The sequence below is a fragment of the Acinonyx jubatus genome, chromosome A1 (assembly GCF_027475565.1).
Source record: "Acinonyx jubatus isolate Ajub_Pintada_27869175 chromosome A1, VMU_Ajub_asm_v1.0, whole genome shotgun sequence".
In the NCBI taxonomy this organism is placed as follows: Eukaryota; Metazoa; Chordata; class Mammalia; order Carnivora; family Felidae; genus Acinonyx; species Acinonyx jubatus.
The window spans coordinates 46,749,093-46,769,918 of NC_069380.1; the positions used below are offsets into that span (position 1 = coordinate 46,749,093).

General features: G+C 36.3%; 1 protein-coding gene across 7 annotated transcripts in view; it reads left to right on the forward strand.

The window, feature by feature from the left end:
• PIBF1 (progesterone immunomodulatory binding factor 1) overlaps positions 1-20,826 on the forward strand; it is a 204,126-nt gene that overhangs the window by 18,975 nt on the left and 164,325 nt on the right. For all 7 annotated transcript variants that reach the window (XR_008295913.1, XR_008295914.1, XR_003422189.2 and 4 more), the window contains exon 6: positions 19,092-19,225. Coding sequence is in view for 4 of the 7 variants with exons in the window: in XM_015083074.3 (XP_014938560.2) it covers positions 19,092-19,225 (134 nt within the window). In the remaining 3 variants the exon portion in view is untranslated. The remainder of the gene's footprint in view (positions 1-19,091; positions 19,226-20,826) is intronic.

Sequence of the window (20,826 nt, forward strand, 5' to 3'; positions counted from 1 at the left end):
TTTGTTTTTGCTGTAGCAGAAATTAACCTGGTTGTACTCAAGCTGCATACTGTGTCTCTTGGGCAGCATCTCAAATTTCAGTTCAACTTTTTTGGGTGTTAGTATGGCTTCGTGGGTCTCTCCTACACATACGTTGTTCAGAGGTCAACCAGAGATTTGGCTGAGATTGTCCATAGAACTCAAGGTTCCCTTTCTCTGGTTGTCTGGAATCTGTCCTTACATTAGAGCATCTGAGTTGCCCTAAACTCTGTCTTCTGGTTCTTCAAGCTAGAAAGATGAAGGATTTTCTGCTGCAACTTGGCACCAAGTAGGCCTCCCCTCAAACTAAAACCCTTTAAAAAAAAAAGTCAGACAAGACCAGGAGACTCATCTAGGAAAATTTGCTTCTTCCTTGTGCAGATGGACTCTGCTTTAGAATTTGCCTAATTTGGGTCACTTTTCTGTACCCTTAGGTAGTTGTTTTATATTTTGTCCAGAATTTATGCTTGTTCTACATTAGAATTGTTCAAGTGGGAACTAACAGAGCCATTAGCAGATGTGGAACTGCTTAATTTTGTTTTAAGTGTAGGTGAAGAAAGAGAAAATCTAATCTATGCAGGTAGAATATTTGACTTTGAGATCACCCTACTTTTTTTAAAAAGGGCCTTAGCTCCATGGGAGACACTTTTTCTCAACATGTTTGGCTTTGTACTGACATGGATGGTGATGTGTCCGGCACTATTAAGAAAAATATTAGAAGCAAAAGAAAACATATTACTAGACCTTGAACCAAGTGTGCAGTTTTGAAAACTGTAACTTTGGTTGTTGGCACTTCTTACCTACTGATATTATTGTATTCCTGATAAAGCAATAGAGTTTGGAGTTTAGAAACTAAAATCTGGTAATCAGGGAGCTGAGTTCATTCTCTGGAGATATATAAAAACTAGGATGTGTTGAATGAACACCAACAGCTAGGAAAAAATGCAGTTGAAGTTTCTAAAATCACAATACAGATGAGGATTGAGTTGCAAGAGGATAGGAGTACCTGGGTTGCTCAGTGGGTTAAACATTGGACTTGATCTCAGTTCAGGTCTTGATCTCAGGGTCGTGAATTCAAGCTCCGCGTTGGACTCCGTGCTAGGCGTGAAGCTTACTTAAAAAAAAAAAAAAAATTGTAAGAGGCTAAACTCAAGACAAATCCAGGAAGGTGCGTACTATGTCATAGAACAAGTAGTAAGTTAATAGAAACTTTGAAGAGGAGAGAACAGCCAACTAATATAGATGCTTCAAAAATGACAATAATGACAGTTTCATTGTTGTTTAGTAAGAGAAACTAATATATTTGTTAGTTGTGTCTCTGAGTTTGAGACTGACAACTAGGAGAACAAATTTTGTACTTTAGTAAATAAGACTTTCCTAGATTGAGTTAGTAGTTTCCAAAATGGTCTTAATTTTTTTCACCACATGGTGGCAGCATATATTCATCTATTTCTTTAACCTGTTTTGGTCTGCTCAGAAAATCTTGTCATTTTTGACCTAAAGGCCAAAGTGTTACCTTGTAACCTTATTTTCATTTATTTTTTTTTACATTTATTTATTTATTTTGGTTTAGTGAGGGGGAGGGGCAGAGAAAGAGAGGGGGAGAGAATCCCACACAGGCCCTGCGTTCACGAACCCTGAGATCATGACCTAAGCCGAAATCAAGTTAGATACTTAACCAACTGAGCCAGCCAGGAGTCCACCTTATTTTCATTTCTATTCCTTACTTCATATCCACTGCCTAAAACCAGTCAAATACGATTTTTTTCCTAATAATTCAGATTTATAACTGGAAGACGAAAGTATAAAAACAAAGTTTCCTGGCATAACACATATTCTTCAGACCAAAGGTGTGTCGATTATTACACTGATTTCATAATTATACCTAATAAAAATATTTAGAGATGTTAAAGCCCTGTAAGTACACCATTAACTCTGCTTTTGTTTATATAATCTGGTTCATAACCGATATGACATGAAAACTATCTTAGAAATTTAACAGAAAGTAATTTTTGGGGGCACCAGGGTGGCTCAGTCAGTTAAGCATCCAACTCTTGGTTTCAGCTCAGGTCATCGTCTCATGGTTCATGGATTCGAGCCCCACATTGGGCTCTGTGCTGACGGTGCAGAGCCTGCTTGGGTGTCTCTCTGTCTCTCTCTCTCTCTCTGTCTCTCTCAAAATAAATTTTTTTTTTAAAAAAAGGATTTTTGATTTTTAAAAATGAAGTCACCCTTCCTGACGTGCAAATATTAATGAATTTCTGGGATCTTCTTTCATAATTTTTTTTCCAGATCTGTAATAAAATTTGGAAGTAATATCTACACACTAACACTGGAAAATAGGGCTCATCTTCTACTTCAAATTTATTTATTTTTTTGAGGGGCTGCACCCTCTGCTTCAAGTTTAGAGTTTGTAAGTGTCAGTAATGTCTAAAATTAACGTATTTTGAGCTGTATTGTGTGTATAAGCTTGTGTACGGTACTTAGTATTTTCATAAGTGCTGTACTTTTATTTTCTACTTATGAAATCTGTAACAGGTCAAATTTTGTTCCAATGCATGTAGCTAAACCATGTGCAGCTATTTTGCTGCTGTAGAGTTATTTCAGTATGTAAGTTTTGTTTCAGAAGAAAGAAATGTTAACAGTACTATCTAAGGAATTAATGAGTTTGCCCTGAATGAAGCTATAGCGTTTCATGAGGAAATGGTGAAAAATTTTTTTCTTATGAGAACTTTGGTAACTAGGAAGCAAGAAGAGTGTTTTGTTTAAGATAACTTCCTCGTTTAGAAACATAGTGACGTTTGTTGAGAAAAATTCTGCAAGATTACCTCGAGGCTCATTTTAGGTACATCTTAGGTATTCGTATGTGAGTAATCCAGTTGACTTTAACTGTATGAAAATGAGGTATGATACATATTTGTTATTTAGGTTTTTATATTTCAGGGATATTAAATTTTCTGAAATTTCTTTTTTATCCGACTTAACTGATGAGATTTAAATTACTTTTTAAGGTACATGTTTAAGATGATATCTGTCATTTATAATTATCCTAGAGTATCTAACAAACTTATCAGTAAACAATAATAGTTTTGCCCCTATGTTAAAGTAAACAAGCACTTCTCAAAATTTTGATTTATCGTTACATTTGTAGGCTCTTTTGGTCAGAGGTAGAACTAAGAATCTCAATTTTAATGAACGGCCTGGGATTCTAATGTGGCAGCTTCGTGCATTTGAAACACACTCTTGAACCCGGTGGCCAAGATGGTATATCACCATATTATGACAGGAAAAAAACTCATGAGGGACCTTACCAAATGCTCAACTTATATCAAGATACACTGTGACCACTTCATTCTTTTCATCTACATCTCAGCCCAGATTCCACAAACATATTTGGGTGTCTGAGAGTTCTTTTTGGTCATTTTTAATTTTATGAGATAACTTTATGATCAAAAAAATTAATTAATAACTGCATATTCTAGATCATCTGAACAAATAATTTATACTAAGAGTGTAATCACTATGATGTTCGTGCCCATGTTTGCATTTAATTTTGTCATGGCACCACAAAGATAATTTTAAAAATAGCCATCAGCTGGGGCACCTGGGGTGGCTCAGTGGGTTAAGTGTCCCACTTAGGCTCAGGTCGGATCTCATGGTTCTTGAGCCCCAGGTCAAGCTCTGTGCTGCAGAGCCTGGAACCTGCTTCAGATTTTGTGTCCTTTCTCTCTCTGCTCCTCCCCCACTTGTACCCTGTCTCTCTCTCTTTCAAAAGTAAGTAAACATTAAAAATATTTTTCTAAATAGCCATCAACTTAATATGTAAAATACACACTTCAGGCAAATAAAGGCCAGATGCTGTCATGGATTACTGTATGAATACAGGTTTCACAGTTCACATAGAGAAAAACAGTCACGACATTGAGTCATCATACTTGATACCTGGTATAGCTATGCAAAACTCAAAACTAAATAAACTTCTACATGTTTTAACATTTTAAAGTTAAATTATGTAGTCAACATAAACTACTGAGTAGAACAAGCGTTGCTATTTAGGCTTACTTGAAAAAGGAGGAAATAAAGGGATTCTAGGAGCTGACAACCTAAATGAAACCTCATTTCATTTTTCCTTTCATCTAATTCCAGTGATCTGCCTCTTCTTAGCAATCTGCCACTTGGGCTAGCAGGCGGCTGGATCTGACTGAAGTTTTGGACTTTAGGAAAACTGGTGTTTCAATTATATATTCCTGGATAACAAACTACACTAAAACTTGGTGACTTAAAACTATTTATTTGTTACATCTCTGAAGATTGATAGGTTCAGCTGGTTATTGCTTGCCTGTCTGAGGCTAGAATCATTTGAAGTCTAATTCAGTGACATATTTGGGGTCAGAGCACTCTCTTTGCACCTAGCCTCTCCATATGACTAGTTTAGGCATCCTTCAACATGGTTATTTCAGCACAAGGCAACTAGAGTCCTCCAGAGTGAGCATTCAAGCATTCAAGAAACTCAGGCCAACACTTAAAGGCTTCCTAGGACCTAACTATGAAGTCTCAGAACATCACTTACAACATATTCTTAGTCAAGCAAACCATTAAGAGAAATAGACTACATTTCTCAGTCGGGTCATAGCTTGCCACATATAAGGGAAGAAGTTGATAGAGGCCATCTTGGAGATAAGCAGGTTTGGGGTGTTTCTCCCCTGGCCTGGTGACAGCCTGGAGACAGTGTGAGAGAGCCTTAAGCAAGATCAGGAAAATTGTTGGCAGACATTAGTCTGTAAAAATCTATGAATTCCTCCCTACCGCCACCCCAAATAAGATGAATACAATCTCCCTTGCCTCCAGAAAGCTGAACAATAGACTAAAGTATTCTATTGAAATAGAGACTTTTATGTTGACCTTTAAAACTAAACACAGTTTTATTTATCTTGAGAAAATGCTTAATTTATATTGATAAAGATTGAAAAATAAAGGGATGGGCTAACAATTATGAAAAAAGACAACAGGAATGTAATATTAATATCAGATAAGGTATAATTTAAGATAAAAACTACAAAACATTAACAAAAAATAATAAAAGATGATTTTTGTAGTCATCAACTTCTGCATATTGAATGACAGTAATTATAAAGAAAAAATTTTTAGAAAAACAAGAACTTAATGAAGTAATAATGCTGGGAAAGTTTATAATCTACTTTCTTCAGAAGTAGATTGATTTAATAGATTAAAAAAAGGAAGGACTAGAAGAATTAATTCAGTCAATAATTTTGATTTAGTTGCTATATACAAAGCTCAATGTTCTCTAATCAGAATTTTTTTTGTCACTAGGAAGTTTACAAAACTATCAGGTATAAACTTGACCACATTTTAAGTACAGATTTTATAGTTCCTGTTAAAAATCATAATTTAGTAAAACTAGAGATAATTAAAAGGTGGGGGGAATAAACTTACTGAGAAGTTCAGCATATCTTCTAGATCAAAGAGACAGTAAAACAAGAAAACAATGAAAATGAGAACATTTTACATCAAAATCCTTGAGACATTTAAAGCTGTGCCAGAGGAAAATCTAGAGCTTTAAAATGCCTTTACTGTTAAAGAGAAAGATGAAAAATAAAGACATGCAGTAGTCATTTTAAGAAAGAAAGAAAAACAAGGAGTACAGAATGGTTGTATGTTAAGAAAATATAGCTCTGTGATAATGAGCTTGAAAACTGATAGAAAAGTGAAATGTCCCAACAAGATATAGATGACTAAAATCAACAGAAGTGGAGAACTTGAATAATCACTATAGAGGCATTAGAAAGTGAGTAAAGATGTATTACTGATGAAATTACTAGGTTCTCAGATGGATTACCCAGATAGGTTCACAGCTAATTTCCACAAGGAGAGCTGATTCCAGTTAATTAAACTACACCAAACTATTGAAAAAGATGGAAAGCTCTGAGAAAGACGGTGCAAAAACAAAACAGAACAAATCTATAGGCCAGTTTTACTTATTACTACACATGCAAAAGTTCTAAATAAAATGAATTCTAGCATTGTATTGAGAGAATAATAATACTTTATGATTAAAGTATATTCTAGGATAGAAGGGATAATCTATTACATTAGCAAGTTGAAGGAGAAAAACCAATCATATGATTGTATAAGTAGATGATAAAAGATGATAAATTAAAATCTAGCAACTATTCCTATTAAAGACACTTAAATATTTACAAACAAAATGTTAACCAAAAAATATTTATCCTAAATGGCAAAACAATAAAACCTTCTTCTGTTAACATCAGTAACCAAACACAGATTGGGTTGCTCATTATTAACTAACATGGTCTTGGAGGGCCTTAGCAGATGCACTAAGAAGAAAAAACTATCCATATATAAATTTGAAAGGAGATTTTAAAATTTTTTCTGTGTTATGTTTGAAAAACAGCTGAAATTAATGCAGAAATTTGATATTGTGACTGAATACAAGATTAATATATAATCAGTCTTTCTCTAGGCTTAGAGAAATAACTGCTCAATAACTGCTATAGAGGGGCACAGGAGAAAAATATTTCATTTTGTAAGGAAGGTAATGGACTTCTATGAAGAAAACTGTAAAATCTTAGTGTTGAATTTGGAAGCACCATATTTTAGGAGGGAGACTAAGATCATAAAATTATTACTTTTTTCTTATTAATATATTAATCAGATGCAGTTAGTTTATATCCCAATACTTTTATTGTTTTTTGTTTTTTATTTTGTTTAATTTTTATAAAGTTTGAGAGAGAAAGAGACTGCAAGTAGGTGAGGGGCAGAGAGAGAGAGGGAGAGAATTCCAAACAGGCTCTGCGTGGGCTCGATCCCATGAACTGTGAGATCATGACCTGAGCCAAAACCAAGAGTCAGAAGCTTAACTGACTGAGCCACCCAGGTGCCTCTGTTTTTTATTTTTTTGGTAGAGAGGAGAAGCGTTGTACAAGGATTGAGATTGGATAAATTAGTCTATACGAAAAAATACGTGTCTCAGAACTGGCAAGAAAAATGTGAAAAAAAAAAAGATGAGAGGTGGGGAAAGTTGAGGTACTAGTCCAACCAAGATCCCACTATATACTTCAAAATTAATATATAAACTAAATGTGATACTGGCATAGAAACAAACAAACGTTAGTGGAACTGAATACAGAAGTAGATCTAATTATATTCCACAACAGTGGTAGTTTAATTCAGTTGAAGAAGAATGGTTATTTAGTGTAAGGGTCCTAGCATAACTGGATATTCATCTATTTAAGGGGAAAAAAAAGGTGTCCTCACATTTTATACCATTCACCAATATTAATTCCCGTTGAATTAAAATTTTTAGAAGAAAATCTAGGCCATTACTTGAACAATAACACAGATTCTTCGGGTCCACATGCCTTCAGGTGGTATGGAAAAATTATTTTCACTTCTAACTAAAAGTTAGCTCTTAATTCAATAACAGATGTAAGCAAAAACCGCAGTAGGACTGCCGCTACCTATGACACTGTCAACATTAGAAATCACATATTTTCATCACAATATTAGTTATTGCAGAAATCTTTAAATAGAGTTGTGCTCATCACTACTTCAATATTACTGTAGTTACTAGGCCCCTCGCCGAGTTTACCTTTAATGCATTCATAAAGAAGGACATGACTTTTTTTAGATGAGCAATTTTTATTTTTATTTTATGTATTTATTTTTAGAGTGAGAGAGCAAATGGGAGAGAGGGGCAGAGAGAGAGAGAGAGAGAGAGAGAGAGAGAGAGAATCTTAAGCAGGCTCCACACTCAGCACAGAGCCCAATGCCAGGCTTGATCCACAACCGTGAGCTCATGACCTGAGCTGAAATCAAGAGTCGGGTGCTCAACCAACCAAGCCACCCAGGCGCCCCAGGACATATTACATAACTCTTAAAAATACTTTGATAGTTTTATTTCAGTATGATTTGTTTCCTTCATAATTCTGTAAATTTTAATTTTTGCTTTTAGAAACAGTCTCAGAAAGGGTTCATGGGGGGCGCCTAGGTGGCTCAGTCGGTTGAGCATCTGACTTCGGCTCAGGTCATGATCTCCCGGTCTGTGAGTTTGAGCCCCACATTGGGCTCTGTGCTGACAGCTTGGAGCCTGGAGCCTGTTTCAGATTCTGTGTCTCCCTCTCTTTCTGCCCTTCACCCACTCATGCTCTGTCTGTCTGTCTCTCTCTCTCCCTCTCTCTCTGTCAAAAATAAATAAACATTAAAAAAATTTTTAAAAAAGAAAGGGTTCACAGGCATCACTAGAATGCCAGTGGAGTCCATGGCACAAGAAAGTATTAAGAATCCCTAATTTAAGTGAATATTAACAGTGCTTCTTAAACTCTAATGTAAATAAAAATCACCTGGGGATCTTGTTAAAATGAAAATGATATAATAGGTCTGGGATAAGGCCTAAGACTGTTCACAGTTAGCATGTTCACAGATGTTACTAGTGCTCATTGTCCAATGCCAGTTAGTGGACTGAACTTTGTATGAGTAGCTAAGTTCTGGAAGTCACTTGTCTAGTGTAGTAGTCAGAGCCACAAGTGGCTATTTCAATTTAAGTTAATTAAAATTCATTTTCTCAGACTTACTAGTTACAAGTGGTTAGTGAGTACCATAGTGGATGGTACAGACACAGAACATTTTTTTCATTGAAGAAGAGTTCTGTTGGACAGTGCTGTCCTAGAGGTTGGGGTAATCTCAGCCAAGACAAGGAAACAAAAAAGCTTTAAAAGAATAAGACAAATAATAATAATAATAATAATAATAATAATAAAGCATAGGCAAAGTTTAATGTTTAAAGTATGCATTTGGGGAAAAATTGGAATGAAGATGATGAAAAGTTAATACTAGCATTATTTGAAGCTCTTATAAATTAATAGGAAAAAGACAAGCCCAAAGGAACACAGGCAAAAACTATGAATAGGCATTTCACAAAATGCAAATTCAAATAGCCAGATGTTCGAACTAGGTAGCATTGGGGGAAATGAAATTAAAGTATCAGTGAGAACTCAGGTGGGCAAAAATGTAAAAGACCTAATAAATATGTGTACCTTTTTCTAAAGGAAAAAGATAAACATGTTGCTGGTGGAAAAGTGAACTGCTACATGCATTCTTTGGAAAAAATCTAGCAATATCAATTAAAATGGAACGTGAGCATCCTTCAACATAGTAACCTCACTACTGAGACTGGGTCCCACAGGGTGAAGTACTAGTGCAAAAGGGTATTTGTATAAGGAGATTTATTGCAGCACTGTTTCTGGCAACAAACGCTGAAAGGGGAAAGGAGGGACTGGAAACAAAATAAATGCCCATGAATACAATAGCAAGGAAATGGTTACAAAAACCATGGTACAGGCTATACCATAGAATATTGTGCAGGAATTTGTAGAATGAACTGGAGAATATCAGTTAATTTAGGATTTTCACAAGGTAAATTGCTAAATGACTAAACCTGGATACAAAATATTCAACACTTTTTTTTTTAAGCTTTATTTATTGATTTGGTAGAGAGAGAGCAAGTGGTGGAGGGGCAGAGAGAGAGAGAGAGAGAGAGAGAGAACCCCAAGCAGTCTCTGTGCTGTCAATGCAGAGCCGGATGGGGGCAGAGCCCGATGGGGGTGTGGATCAGGACTTGGATCTCCCCAACCATCTGTGAGATTATGACCAGAGGCAAAAATCAAGAGTCTGGTTGGACAGATACTTAACTGAGCCATCCAGGTGCCCCACTTTTTTTTTTTTTCTTTTGATCAGGAAACTAATAACCAGCAACGCCTCCTTCCTCTGAGCGTCCACACGAGTATATGAACTCATGGAGAAGTATATGAAGGAAAATAGAGAAAAACACAAGTTACATGGGATGTAGGGCAAAGAGGAAAGAAAGATAAAAAATTATAAAAATAGGGCACCTGGGTAGCTCGGTCAATTAAGTGTCTGACTCTTGATTCTGCTTCGGTCATGATCTCACAGTTGTGGGATTGAGCTGCTCATCGAGCTCCAAGCTAATCACAAAGCCTGCTTGGGATTCTCTCACTCCTGCTCTCTGCCTTTCCACTATTCATGCACACACATCCTCTCTCTCCCTCCCTGGCTCTCTCAAAACTAAAATAAACATTAAAAAAATAAAACTATTAGATTTTATATCCTGCGACTTTGCTGAATTTATGGATCAGTTCTAGCAGTTTTTTGGTGGAGTCTTTTGGGTTTTCTACATAGAGTATCGTGTCATCTGCAAAGAGTGGAAGTTTTACTTCTCCTTGTCATCTACAAAGTGGAAGTTTGACTTCTCCTTGCCGACTTGAATGCCTTTTATTTATTTGTGTTGTCTGATTGCTGAGGCTAGGACTTCCAACACTATGCTGAATAACAGTGGTGAGAGTGGACATCCTTGTCGTGTACCTGGCCTTAGGGGGAAAGCCCTCAGTTTTTCCCCATTGAGGATGATATTTGCAGTGGGTCTTTCATATAGGGCTTTTATGATCTTGAGGTGTGATCCTTCTATCCCTGCTTTCTTGAAGATTTTTGTCAAGAAAGGATGCTGTATTTTGTCAAATGCTTTCTCTGCATATTAGAGGATCATGTGGTTCTTATCCTTTCTTTTATTAATGTGATGTATCACACTGATTTGCAGATATCGAACAAGCACTGCATCCCAGGAACAAATCCCACTTGATCATGGTAAATAATTCTTTTAATGTACCATTGGATCCAATTTGCTAGTATTTTGTTGAGAATTTTTGCAACCATGTTCACCAGGGAAATTGGTCTGTAGTTCTCCTCTTTAGTGGGGTCTTTGTCTGGTTTTGGAATCGAGTAATGCTGGCCTTATATAATGAGTTTGGAAGTTTTCCTTTCATTTCTGTTTTTTGAAGAGCTTCAAAAGAATAGGTTTTAACTCTTCTTTAAATATTTGGTAGAGTTCCCCTGGAAAGCCATCCAGTCTTGGACTCTTGTTTTTTTGGAAGATATTTGATTACTGATTCAACTTCTTTACTGGTTATAGGTCTGGTCAAATTTTCTATTTCTTCCTGTTTCAGTTTTGGTAGTTTATATGTTTCTAGGAATTTGTCCATTTCTTCCATATTGCCTGATTTGTTGGCATATAATTGCTCATAATATTATCTTACTATTGTTTGTATTTCTGTGGTGTTGGTTGTGATTTTTTCCTCTTTTATCATGATTTTATTTATTTGAGTCCTTTTTCTTTTTGATGAGTCTAGCTAAGGGTTCATCAATTTTGTTAATTTTTTCAAAGAACTAGCTCCTGTTCTATTGACTTTTTTTAAATTTCAATATCATTGATTTCTGCTCTAATCTTTATTATTTCCCTTCTTCTGCTGGTTTTGGTCTTTATTTGCTGTTCTTTTTCCAGCTCTTTTAGGTGTTAAGGTTAGGTTGTGTGTTTGAGATTTGAGACTCCTTCTTCAGGAAGACCTGGATTGCTATATTTTACTTCCCTCTTATACTTCACACCTTTGCTACATCCCAGAGGTTTTGGGCTGTCGTGTTTTCATTTTCATTGGGTTCCATTTACTTTTTAATTTCCTCTTTAATTTCTTGGCTAACCCATTCATTCTTCAGTAGGATGTTCTTTAATCTCCAAGTATTTATGGTCTTTCCAAATTTTTTGTTGTTGATTTTGAGTTTCATAGCATTGTCTGATCTCATAGCAAGGTATGATCTTGATCATTTTGTACTGCGTTCATACTTTTAATGCTTATCTAAATCCCTTGAAAGGCATTGAAAGCCATACTTTCTTAAATTAATATACTTACATTCCTGGAATAATCAGTGAGATTTGAAAGATAATTTAGCAAATTGGTCTCATTTAAAATGTTAGGATTTAAATTTGTTTGATTCAATCATATTTGGGTCAATACCTACTGAAAAAAAACAGTATTTCAAATTTCTTTCAGTAGTTTGCTGAATAAAATGTAAGCTATAAAAATTGCTTCCCAACACAACATATTGTTCAGCAGTGGAGGGTTCTGCTAGATCCATGAGCTAGTTGGGAGTAATAGTAATATAACGTGTCCTACGGTAGTAGGCACATGAAAATTAATGAACCACTAAATGCGTTAGTGTACTCACTCTGTGGAGGCAGCAGTTAAGATTCAGAGAAGCTGACTCGCTAGAAAAGTCCAGTGCAGACAGATTTGAACCCATATCTCTTTATCCCAATCTAACCTCCACCGCACTTGAAGTTACCTTTCGTCATTCCTCTAAATTTTTTAATTTTTCCTTTAGAAAAGCTTAAGCTTTCATGTTTGAATTCACATTTGCTGGCTGAAATAGATATTATTAAAAATTATTTATTATCATTTATTAAAAATATCATATATTATCATGTAAAACAAAAAAATCATTAAATCTTCTTGTTTTCTTTTTAACGCACGGTAGACTTTTAATACTTCAGTTTTGTCTTTTTTAAGACTTTAGAAGGAGTAAAAAAAATGTGTAAATAATATATTTCTTGAGGATCATAGCAACAACAAATAGTAGTCTCTGTCCATAAAACAGACACTTACTTAAAGGTCAGTCTATAGTAGTCAAAGGTTAATTAGGTTTCTTGTTCTTTTCCATATTTAGTTGCTTGGAGTAGATTATAGATAATGTGAAACTTGTGAGAATTCTGAGGAATGAATTCTCATTTTCCCAGAATGGCTAACCATACCATTTCTTCTCATTCATTAAACTGCTTTCCAGTGTAAACGGCTTCTGATTTGAACCATTGACCTTAAGGTAAATGTCACCATATCACCTTTCCAATTTCCTTAACTGCCCTATCTCCCCACAGGCAGGAGATCACCTCATTTATTAAAGATTTATTTTGACACATAGGTTACTACTCTCTTCTCAGTTTAAGTGGTGTGAAAGACAAAAGATTTAAATGATGCTTAGAAATTCATTATACCTAAAGTAATTGCCTTTTGGTTTACACAGCAGCTTGACTGTTAAAATGTGCCTATTTAATTGCATCTTTGAATACTTTTTAACTTTTTCTAGAAAACATTTAGATTTGATGTTATTTTGTCAAATGGTTCTTATTATGTATTTAAGAAATGAGTGTAGTAATTGTTTTAAAGGAAGGGAGTCCAAAATTAACTGATTTATGCATATGCCATATTTGAACCCATAAAATTTGCAATTAAAGTGCTTTCAACACCCTAGATTTGAACAGTAAATAATAATATTAACTTCCAACAATGGTTTTATAGTTTGTAGAGAATTGATTCTTCAAAAACCAGAAACTTGAAATTAAAAGCATGAAGTATGTATGAATTTGAGAACATAGATTCTAGTTCAGCCTCTCCTAGCCCTGGAATCCTGGACACATCTTCTAACCCCTCTAGGCTTTAATATTCTTATCTTGAAAATAAGATTGTAGTAGATTATCTCCAGGCTATCTTTCATCTCTGAAATTCTGTCAATCTAAAATGCTTAGCTGCTGTGGGACACCTGGGTGGCTCAGTCAGTTAAACGTCCAATTTCGGTCATGATCTCACAGTTCGTGAGTTTGAACCCCGCATCAGACTCTGTGCTGACAGCCCAGAGCCTGGAGCCTGCTTTGGATTCTGTGTGTGTGTCTCTCTCTGCTTCTCCCCAACTCGTGCTCTCTCTCTCTCTCTCTCTCTCTGTCTCTCAAAAATAAATAAACATTAAAAAAATAATAAAATGCTTGGGGCGCCTAGGTGGCTCAGTCGGTTGAGCGTCCAACTTCGGCTCAGGTCATGATCTCACAGTCTGTGAGTTTGAGCTCCGCATCGGGCTCTGTGCTGACAGCTCAGAGCCTAGAGCCTGCTTCGGATTCTGTGTCTTCCTCTCTCTCTGCCCCTCCCCCACTCATCCTCTGTCTCTCTCAAAAATAAATAAACATTAAAATAAAAAATAAAAAAATAATAAAATGCTTAGCTGCTGTTTTTGGAAAGAAAGGGCATCTCATTACAAATTTGAAAGTTCTAATAGTTGATAAATTTGCCAAAACATTACATAATATAACATTTTCAGTTTCTAATGTCAAACAAACTGTAGAGAGATACATAGACTAAAAAAAGTGAGTCTCTTCACTACCCACTTTCATCCTGCTCATTCCACTTTGATGTGATTATCACATCTCATGCTTTCCATTCCTATTTTTCGGGCACCCTTGAAGAACTTCTCCCCAGTTAACATTTTCCTGTTTGAAGCCTCTTATTTCACCTAAAAAAAAATTGTTTTAATGTTTACTTATTTTTGAGAGAGAGAGAGAGGGAGAAATAGAGACAGAGTATGAGCAGAGGAGGGACAGAGACAGAGAGGGAGACACAGAATCTGAAGCAGGCTCCAGGCTCTGAGCTGTCAGCACAGAGCCCGATGCGGGGCTCGGACCCATGAACCGTGAGATCATAACCTGAGCTGAAGTCAGACACTCAACTGACTGAGCCACCCAAGTGCCCCTGTTTCACTTTTTAAATGTGTGTAACCTACATAAAAAAAGTCTTAATTGAATTTTTACAAAATGAATACATCCGCCACCCAAATCAAGAATAAAAGCTCCTTTTGTGCTGTCTCAAAATTCCGCATATATGTTGCATATATATTATTGTTTCAGAAGGTGTGTTTTATTTGCAGATTTATGATAGTATTCTGTAATTTCACTTGGAAAACTGATAATGTATTAAATACTTTTAAAGTCATTTTTTTCGACATCTGAAACTATTTTAAATGCTAGTGATACATGGTCCGTTTATATTTCAACATTAGTTCCTTTTGCGAACATTTCTAGTATAACTACTATGAAAGGTTACTTGGTGTACAGAGATAAAGCAGGTCTTCAAGGAAACCCACGTCTTAGGTGGGTGTGGAAGGATGAGGGTTATAGGAAAGAGAAGAAAACATGCAATTACAATAACATTTACTTTTTTCAGTCTGGAGATAGCCTTCTATTTTTTCCTCATATGAATAATATAGAAGAGGAAAAAGATAACATTAATCCTGGCAGTCAAAATCAGTTCCATTTTAGATATGTAGAAACCTGTCAAACAGTTTAAATCTTCTCAGTGACTTGGACTGTTCTTATTTTTCCCATATAACTTTTTTTTCTTTATTATAAAAGGAAATTGAGACACTGTTAACTGGTTTACTGTAACATGGAAATTCTCTCTTAGGGTTTGATGACTGGAAATTTTATGTGTGCCCCTTTTTGTTTGAAAATATTGTTTACTTCTTTCGCTTTAGTCACTTCAATGTCCTCTTTTGCTCCTGTCCACAGACATTAATTGCAAACTCTAGTATAATAGGCAGAGTACTAGGTACTAGGATTATGGAAAACCTCCTTAAATTTTTTCTTATGATGTAGAAGGCAAGTAATGGCTGCTCATAGCACATATGATAGGGTTTCTGACAGAAAGAACCAGGTGCTATGGAAAAATATAAGACAAACATCAAACTCAGATTTGGGGCTTGAGTCTTCCCAAATAAGTTGATGTTGAGTTCAAACCAGGGAAGGATGTATAGGGATGATACAAAGTAATCTTCCCTATTCTCTTTAGCCTTCACCTGGAAGTTGTACACAGTCATAGCGTGTAATACCCTTTATTTCTGTGAATACTCCCTCAGGTGCCTTCTGCTCTTTGTCCTCTGGCCACCCTTTAAATGTTCATATTCCTCCAGGATTCTGTTTGGTCTTTGTGCAGTTTTTAAAGTTGAGCTATCAATTTGGCTCGAATCTCTCTGGAAGCCAAAGTAAAATTGAAGTACTATATTAATTTATAGTTAATGATTATATACTATTTTTAGCCACTTTTGTAAGCACTATAGATGTATTACTTGATATAGTCAACACTCTGTGAGGTAGATGAGGACTCTGAACATGAGAGGTAAACCTGCCCAAAGTCTTAACTGCAGGTAATTCGGTTCTAGACATGTGAATTCTGGAGCTTGCCTTCCCAACTGTCATACTATACACTGTTCCACAGCAGCTACATGATTAATAGCATTTAGACAGATAAAGCATTCTTCAGGGGAACTGAAGTATCTTCTGGGACTTAGGCCTAAAATGATGTATGTGATAATCCGTAGGGGATATGATAGAGTATCTTCAGTTATGATCCTATCATAAATACTATAGTAACATTCCAGTCTTAGGAGGAGCTTCTCAGTATAAGAACATAATATTATACCAAAACAAAACACACACCATGATAGTTTTTCCATAATGCATTTCTCAGACAGCCCTTGGATAGAAATTTGGGAGCTAACATTTCAAAGTTATGTTTAATAGTTTGAAAAGGACAAAAGCAGAGTATCTTACTCATCTTTGTGTGTACAGAGCCTCATCTAGGAATAGTCATATAGAAATAATTCAGTCAGTATTTGTGGAATGAATGTGGCCACACTTACCTGGTCTGCTACTAAAGAATGACTTGGAACAGGATGCATTAATCATGACAGGTTCTGGGGGTGGAGTTGACAGTCGCTGGCAAGATCTGATAAGTTCAAAGGGCAAAAATAAGGAGGAACTCTGTCTCTGTGTTTTGTTTTTCCTCTTATTTCCATATTCATTTATTTCCTAATTTATTCAAAAGCGTTCATTTGATTTTTCCTGTATACTAAAAGCCTTGTAAAGTGATGGCGATCCAGTGGTGAATAAGACAAAGCCTGCCCTTAAGACATTTACACTCTGGTGAGGTACATAGAAAACTAATCTGATGCTACAGTGCAGTTGGTGCTCTGGAGGTGGCAAATAAAAGTTCAGATAATATGCAGCTATTTAGGCAGTGAGAACAGGTTAGAGGAAGCATGCCATGTTACAAACTTCAGCTCTTCATTAGGGTTAGAGGGTGATAGGTGAATATGAGAAATGATGAGATAGGAGGTTTGTGGTAAGCCAGGCTAGGTTGTGGTTTTTGACGATGTTCCCTTCTAATAACCGCTCTCCTATAGCGTTCTGGTGGGTGAAAGGAAGATTGACACAGAAGAACTTTCCAAGTGCCACAAAATTCCTTCTTTTGCTGAATACCACCACTGAAACTGCATGACTAATCTCTTCAGTAACTATTTTTCATTGTAGATACCGGATCTTCAGGTGTCTCTTCATCTCTACATTGTGAGCTCCTCAAGAACAGCAGCTGTGTTTTATTTGTTTCTGGGTCTTTAGTGTCTAATGGTTACTCAAACAAAAAACAGCCATTTAACATTGGTAGTCATTTTATGTGTTATTCTAGTAACCAAAGCAGTTGCCCTATTTTTTTCTATGAAAACTAGAGCTCAAGTTTTAAATAAACAAACTTACAACCTACTCTGTCAGTTTAAGATAATTTGTCTTCAAGTAGGGGAAATAAATACTACACAGAAGAATTGAAAAAAAAATTTTTTTTAATTTTTTTTTTAATGTTTATTTATTTTTGAGAGACAGAGCATGAACAGGGGAGGGGCAGAGTGAGAGGGAGACTGAATCTGAAGCAGGCTCCATGCTCTGAGCTATCTGCACAGAGCCTGATGCGGGGCTCGAACTCACAAGCTGTGAGATCATGACCTGAGCTGAAGTGGGACGCTCAACTGACTGAGCCACCCAGGTGCCCCTGAAATTTTTTTTGTAATTGCAAGGACATTCACAGCATAACAGAAGAATTCATTAAAGAATTTGGTCAACTAAAGCGGGAGGCATCACAATCCAGACTTTAGCCTCTACTACAAAGCTGTAATCATCAAGACAGCATGGTATTGGCACAAAAACAGACACATAGACCAATGGAATAGAATAGAAACCCCAGAATTAGACCCACAAAAGTATGGCCAACTAATCTTTGACAAAGCAGGAAAGAATATCCAATGGAAAAAAGACAGTCTCTTTAACAAATGGTGCTGGGAGAACTGGACAGCAACATGCAGAAGGATGAAACTAGACCACTTTCTTACACCATTCACAAAAATCAACTCAAAATGGATAAAGGACCTGAATGTGAGACAGGAAACCATCAAAACCCTAGAGGAGAAAGCAGGAAAAATAAACCCCTCTGACCTCAGCCGCAGCAATTTCTTACTTGACACATCCGCAAAGGCAAGGGAATTAAAAACAAAAATGAACTATTGGGACCTCATGAAGATAAAAAGCTTCTGCACTGCAAAGGAAACAATCAACAACACTAAAAGGCAACCAACAGAATGGGAAAAGATATTTGCAAATGACATATCAGACAAAAGGCTAGTATCCAAAATCTATAAAGAGCTCACCAAACTCCACACCCAAAAAACAAATAATCCAGTGAAGAAATGAGCAGAAAACATGAATAGACACTTCTCTAAAGAAGACATCTGGAAGGCCAAAAGGCACATGAAAAGATGCCCAGTGTCGCTCCTCATCAGGGAAATACAAATCAAAACCACACTCAGATATCACCTCACGCCAGAGTGGCTAAAATGAACACATCAGGAGACTATAGATGCTGGCAAACATGTGGAGAAACGGGAACCCTCTTGCACTGTTGGTGGGAATGCAAACTGGTGCAACCGCTCTGGAAAACAGTGTGGAGGTTCCTCAAAAAATTAAAAATAGATCTACCTTATGACCCAGCAATAACACTGCTAGGAATTTACCCAAGGGATACAGGAGTGCTGATGCATAGGGGCACCTGTACCCCAATGTAATACTACATGCCAATGAGAAAGAATGAAATATGGCCTTTTGTAGCAACATGGATGGAACTGGGGAGTGTTATGCTAAGTGAAATAAGTCATACAGAGAAAGACAGATACCGTATGTTTTCACTCTTACGTGGATCCTGAGAAACTTAACAGAAGACCATGGGGGAGGGGAAGGAAAATTTTAAAAAAGAGGTTAGAGAGGGAGGGAGCCAAAACATAAGAGACTCTTAAAAACTGAGAACAAACTGAGGGTTGATGGGGGGTGGGAGGGAGGGGAGGATGGGTGATGGGTATTGAGGAGGGCATCTGTTGGGATGAGCTCTGGGTGTTGTATAGAAACCAATTTGACAATAAATTTCATATTAAAAAAAAAGAATTTGGTCAACTATGTTTAGCTTGAAATGTTTTATTATTGTTTTGATTTACAGACTTATGAGGAAGATCGAAGAAATTATTCTGAACTTCAAATTAGATGTCAACGTTTGGCCTTAGAATTAGCTGACACAAAACAGTTAATTCAGCAAGGGGACTACCGTCAAGAAAACTATGGTAAAGTCAAAAAGTAAGTAGTTAAGATGGCTACAGTAGTTCTTCTGTGTGTGTGTGTGTGTGTGTGTGTATGCATCAAAGTCACCTGAATTGTTACCATCAACATTGTTAATTCCACTTTGTACCTTACTCTTTTTCTGGGTCCCTAGTTTTAAATTTTCCAGAATGTCATAGTTGGAATCATACAATATGGGGCCTTTTAAGACTGACTTCTTTCACTCAGTGATATACATTTAAGTTTCCTCTAGGTCTTTTCATGGCTTGATAGCTCATTTCTTTTTGGTGAGTGATATTTCATTGTCTGGATGTACCACAGTTTATACATCCATTCACCTACTAAAGGACATCTTGGTTAGTTTCAAGTTTTGTCAGTTATATCTAAGTCTGCTGTAAACATCCACATCAGGTTTTTGTATGGACATAAGTTTTCAACTCCTTTGGGTAAATACCAAGCAGCACAATTGTATGGTAAGTGTATTTTTAGTTTCGGGGCACCTGGGTGGCTCAGTCGGTTGAGTGTCCGACTTCAGCTCAGGTCATGATCTCATGGTTCGTGGACTCAAGCCATGGGTCAGGCTCTGTGCTGACAGCTCAGAGCCTGGAGCCTGCTTCAGATTCTGTGTCTCCCTCTCTGTCCCTCCCCCACTTGCACTCTGTCTCCCTCTCCCTCTCTTTCAAAAATAAGCATTAAAAAAAAAAAAGTATTTTTAGTTTTGTAAGAAACCACTAAACTTTTTGTCCCAAAGTGGCTCTACCATTTTGCGTTCCACCAGAGGTGAATGAGAGTTCCTGTTGTTCTATGTCTTTGCCAGTATTTGGCATTCTGGATTTTGACCATTCTAATAGGTATTTAGGGGTATCTCACTGTTGTTTTATTTTGCGTTTTTCTGATGACATTTGTTGTGGAACATTGTTTCATGTGCTTATTTGCAATCTGTATCTTCTTTGATAAGGTGTCTATTAAGGTTTTGGCCCATTTTCTAATTGGGTTGTTTGTTTTCTCACTGTTGAGTTCTAAGAGTTCTTTGTATATTTTGGATAACAGTACTCATCAGGTATGCCTTTAGCAAATATTTTCTCTCATTCTATGGCTTGTCTTTTCATTGTCTTGACGTATACCTTATTCTGCAGTGCACAAAAAGTATGTGGTTTTGGCAGTTTGTTGGATTTAGATTGTATTTTTATATCCACTTTTATTTTATTTGGAAGTTGCTGCTGTCTTTTAAAATGTAATGTCTTAGAAGATAGAGACCCAGTGAAGTCCCATGTGTGTAAATATTTTTGAAATCTCACTTGATGATTATTTTTGTTTATGGAACCAATTTAAATACTTCAGTTTTATCTGAAGTTTTTTTAACTATTCCTTTCTGACAAAGGACATATATACCCTCAAAAGATAAAACTTTTCTTGAGAATATTTGCCAGTGCTACTAAGTAGCTATAGCAGAGAATTTTCCTTTTACTGGAATATACTTTTCTGTTGTTTGTACATTAATGAGCCACTACTTAGCTATATGTCCCTAGGTACATCTGTTATCATTCTAAACCAAAGTTTTGTCATCCATGAGATGGTGTTGATACTAGTAACTGTACCATAAAAACAAGATCAAGTAA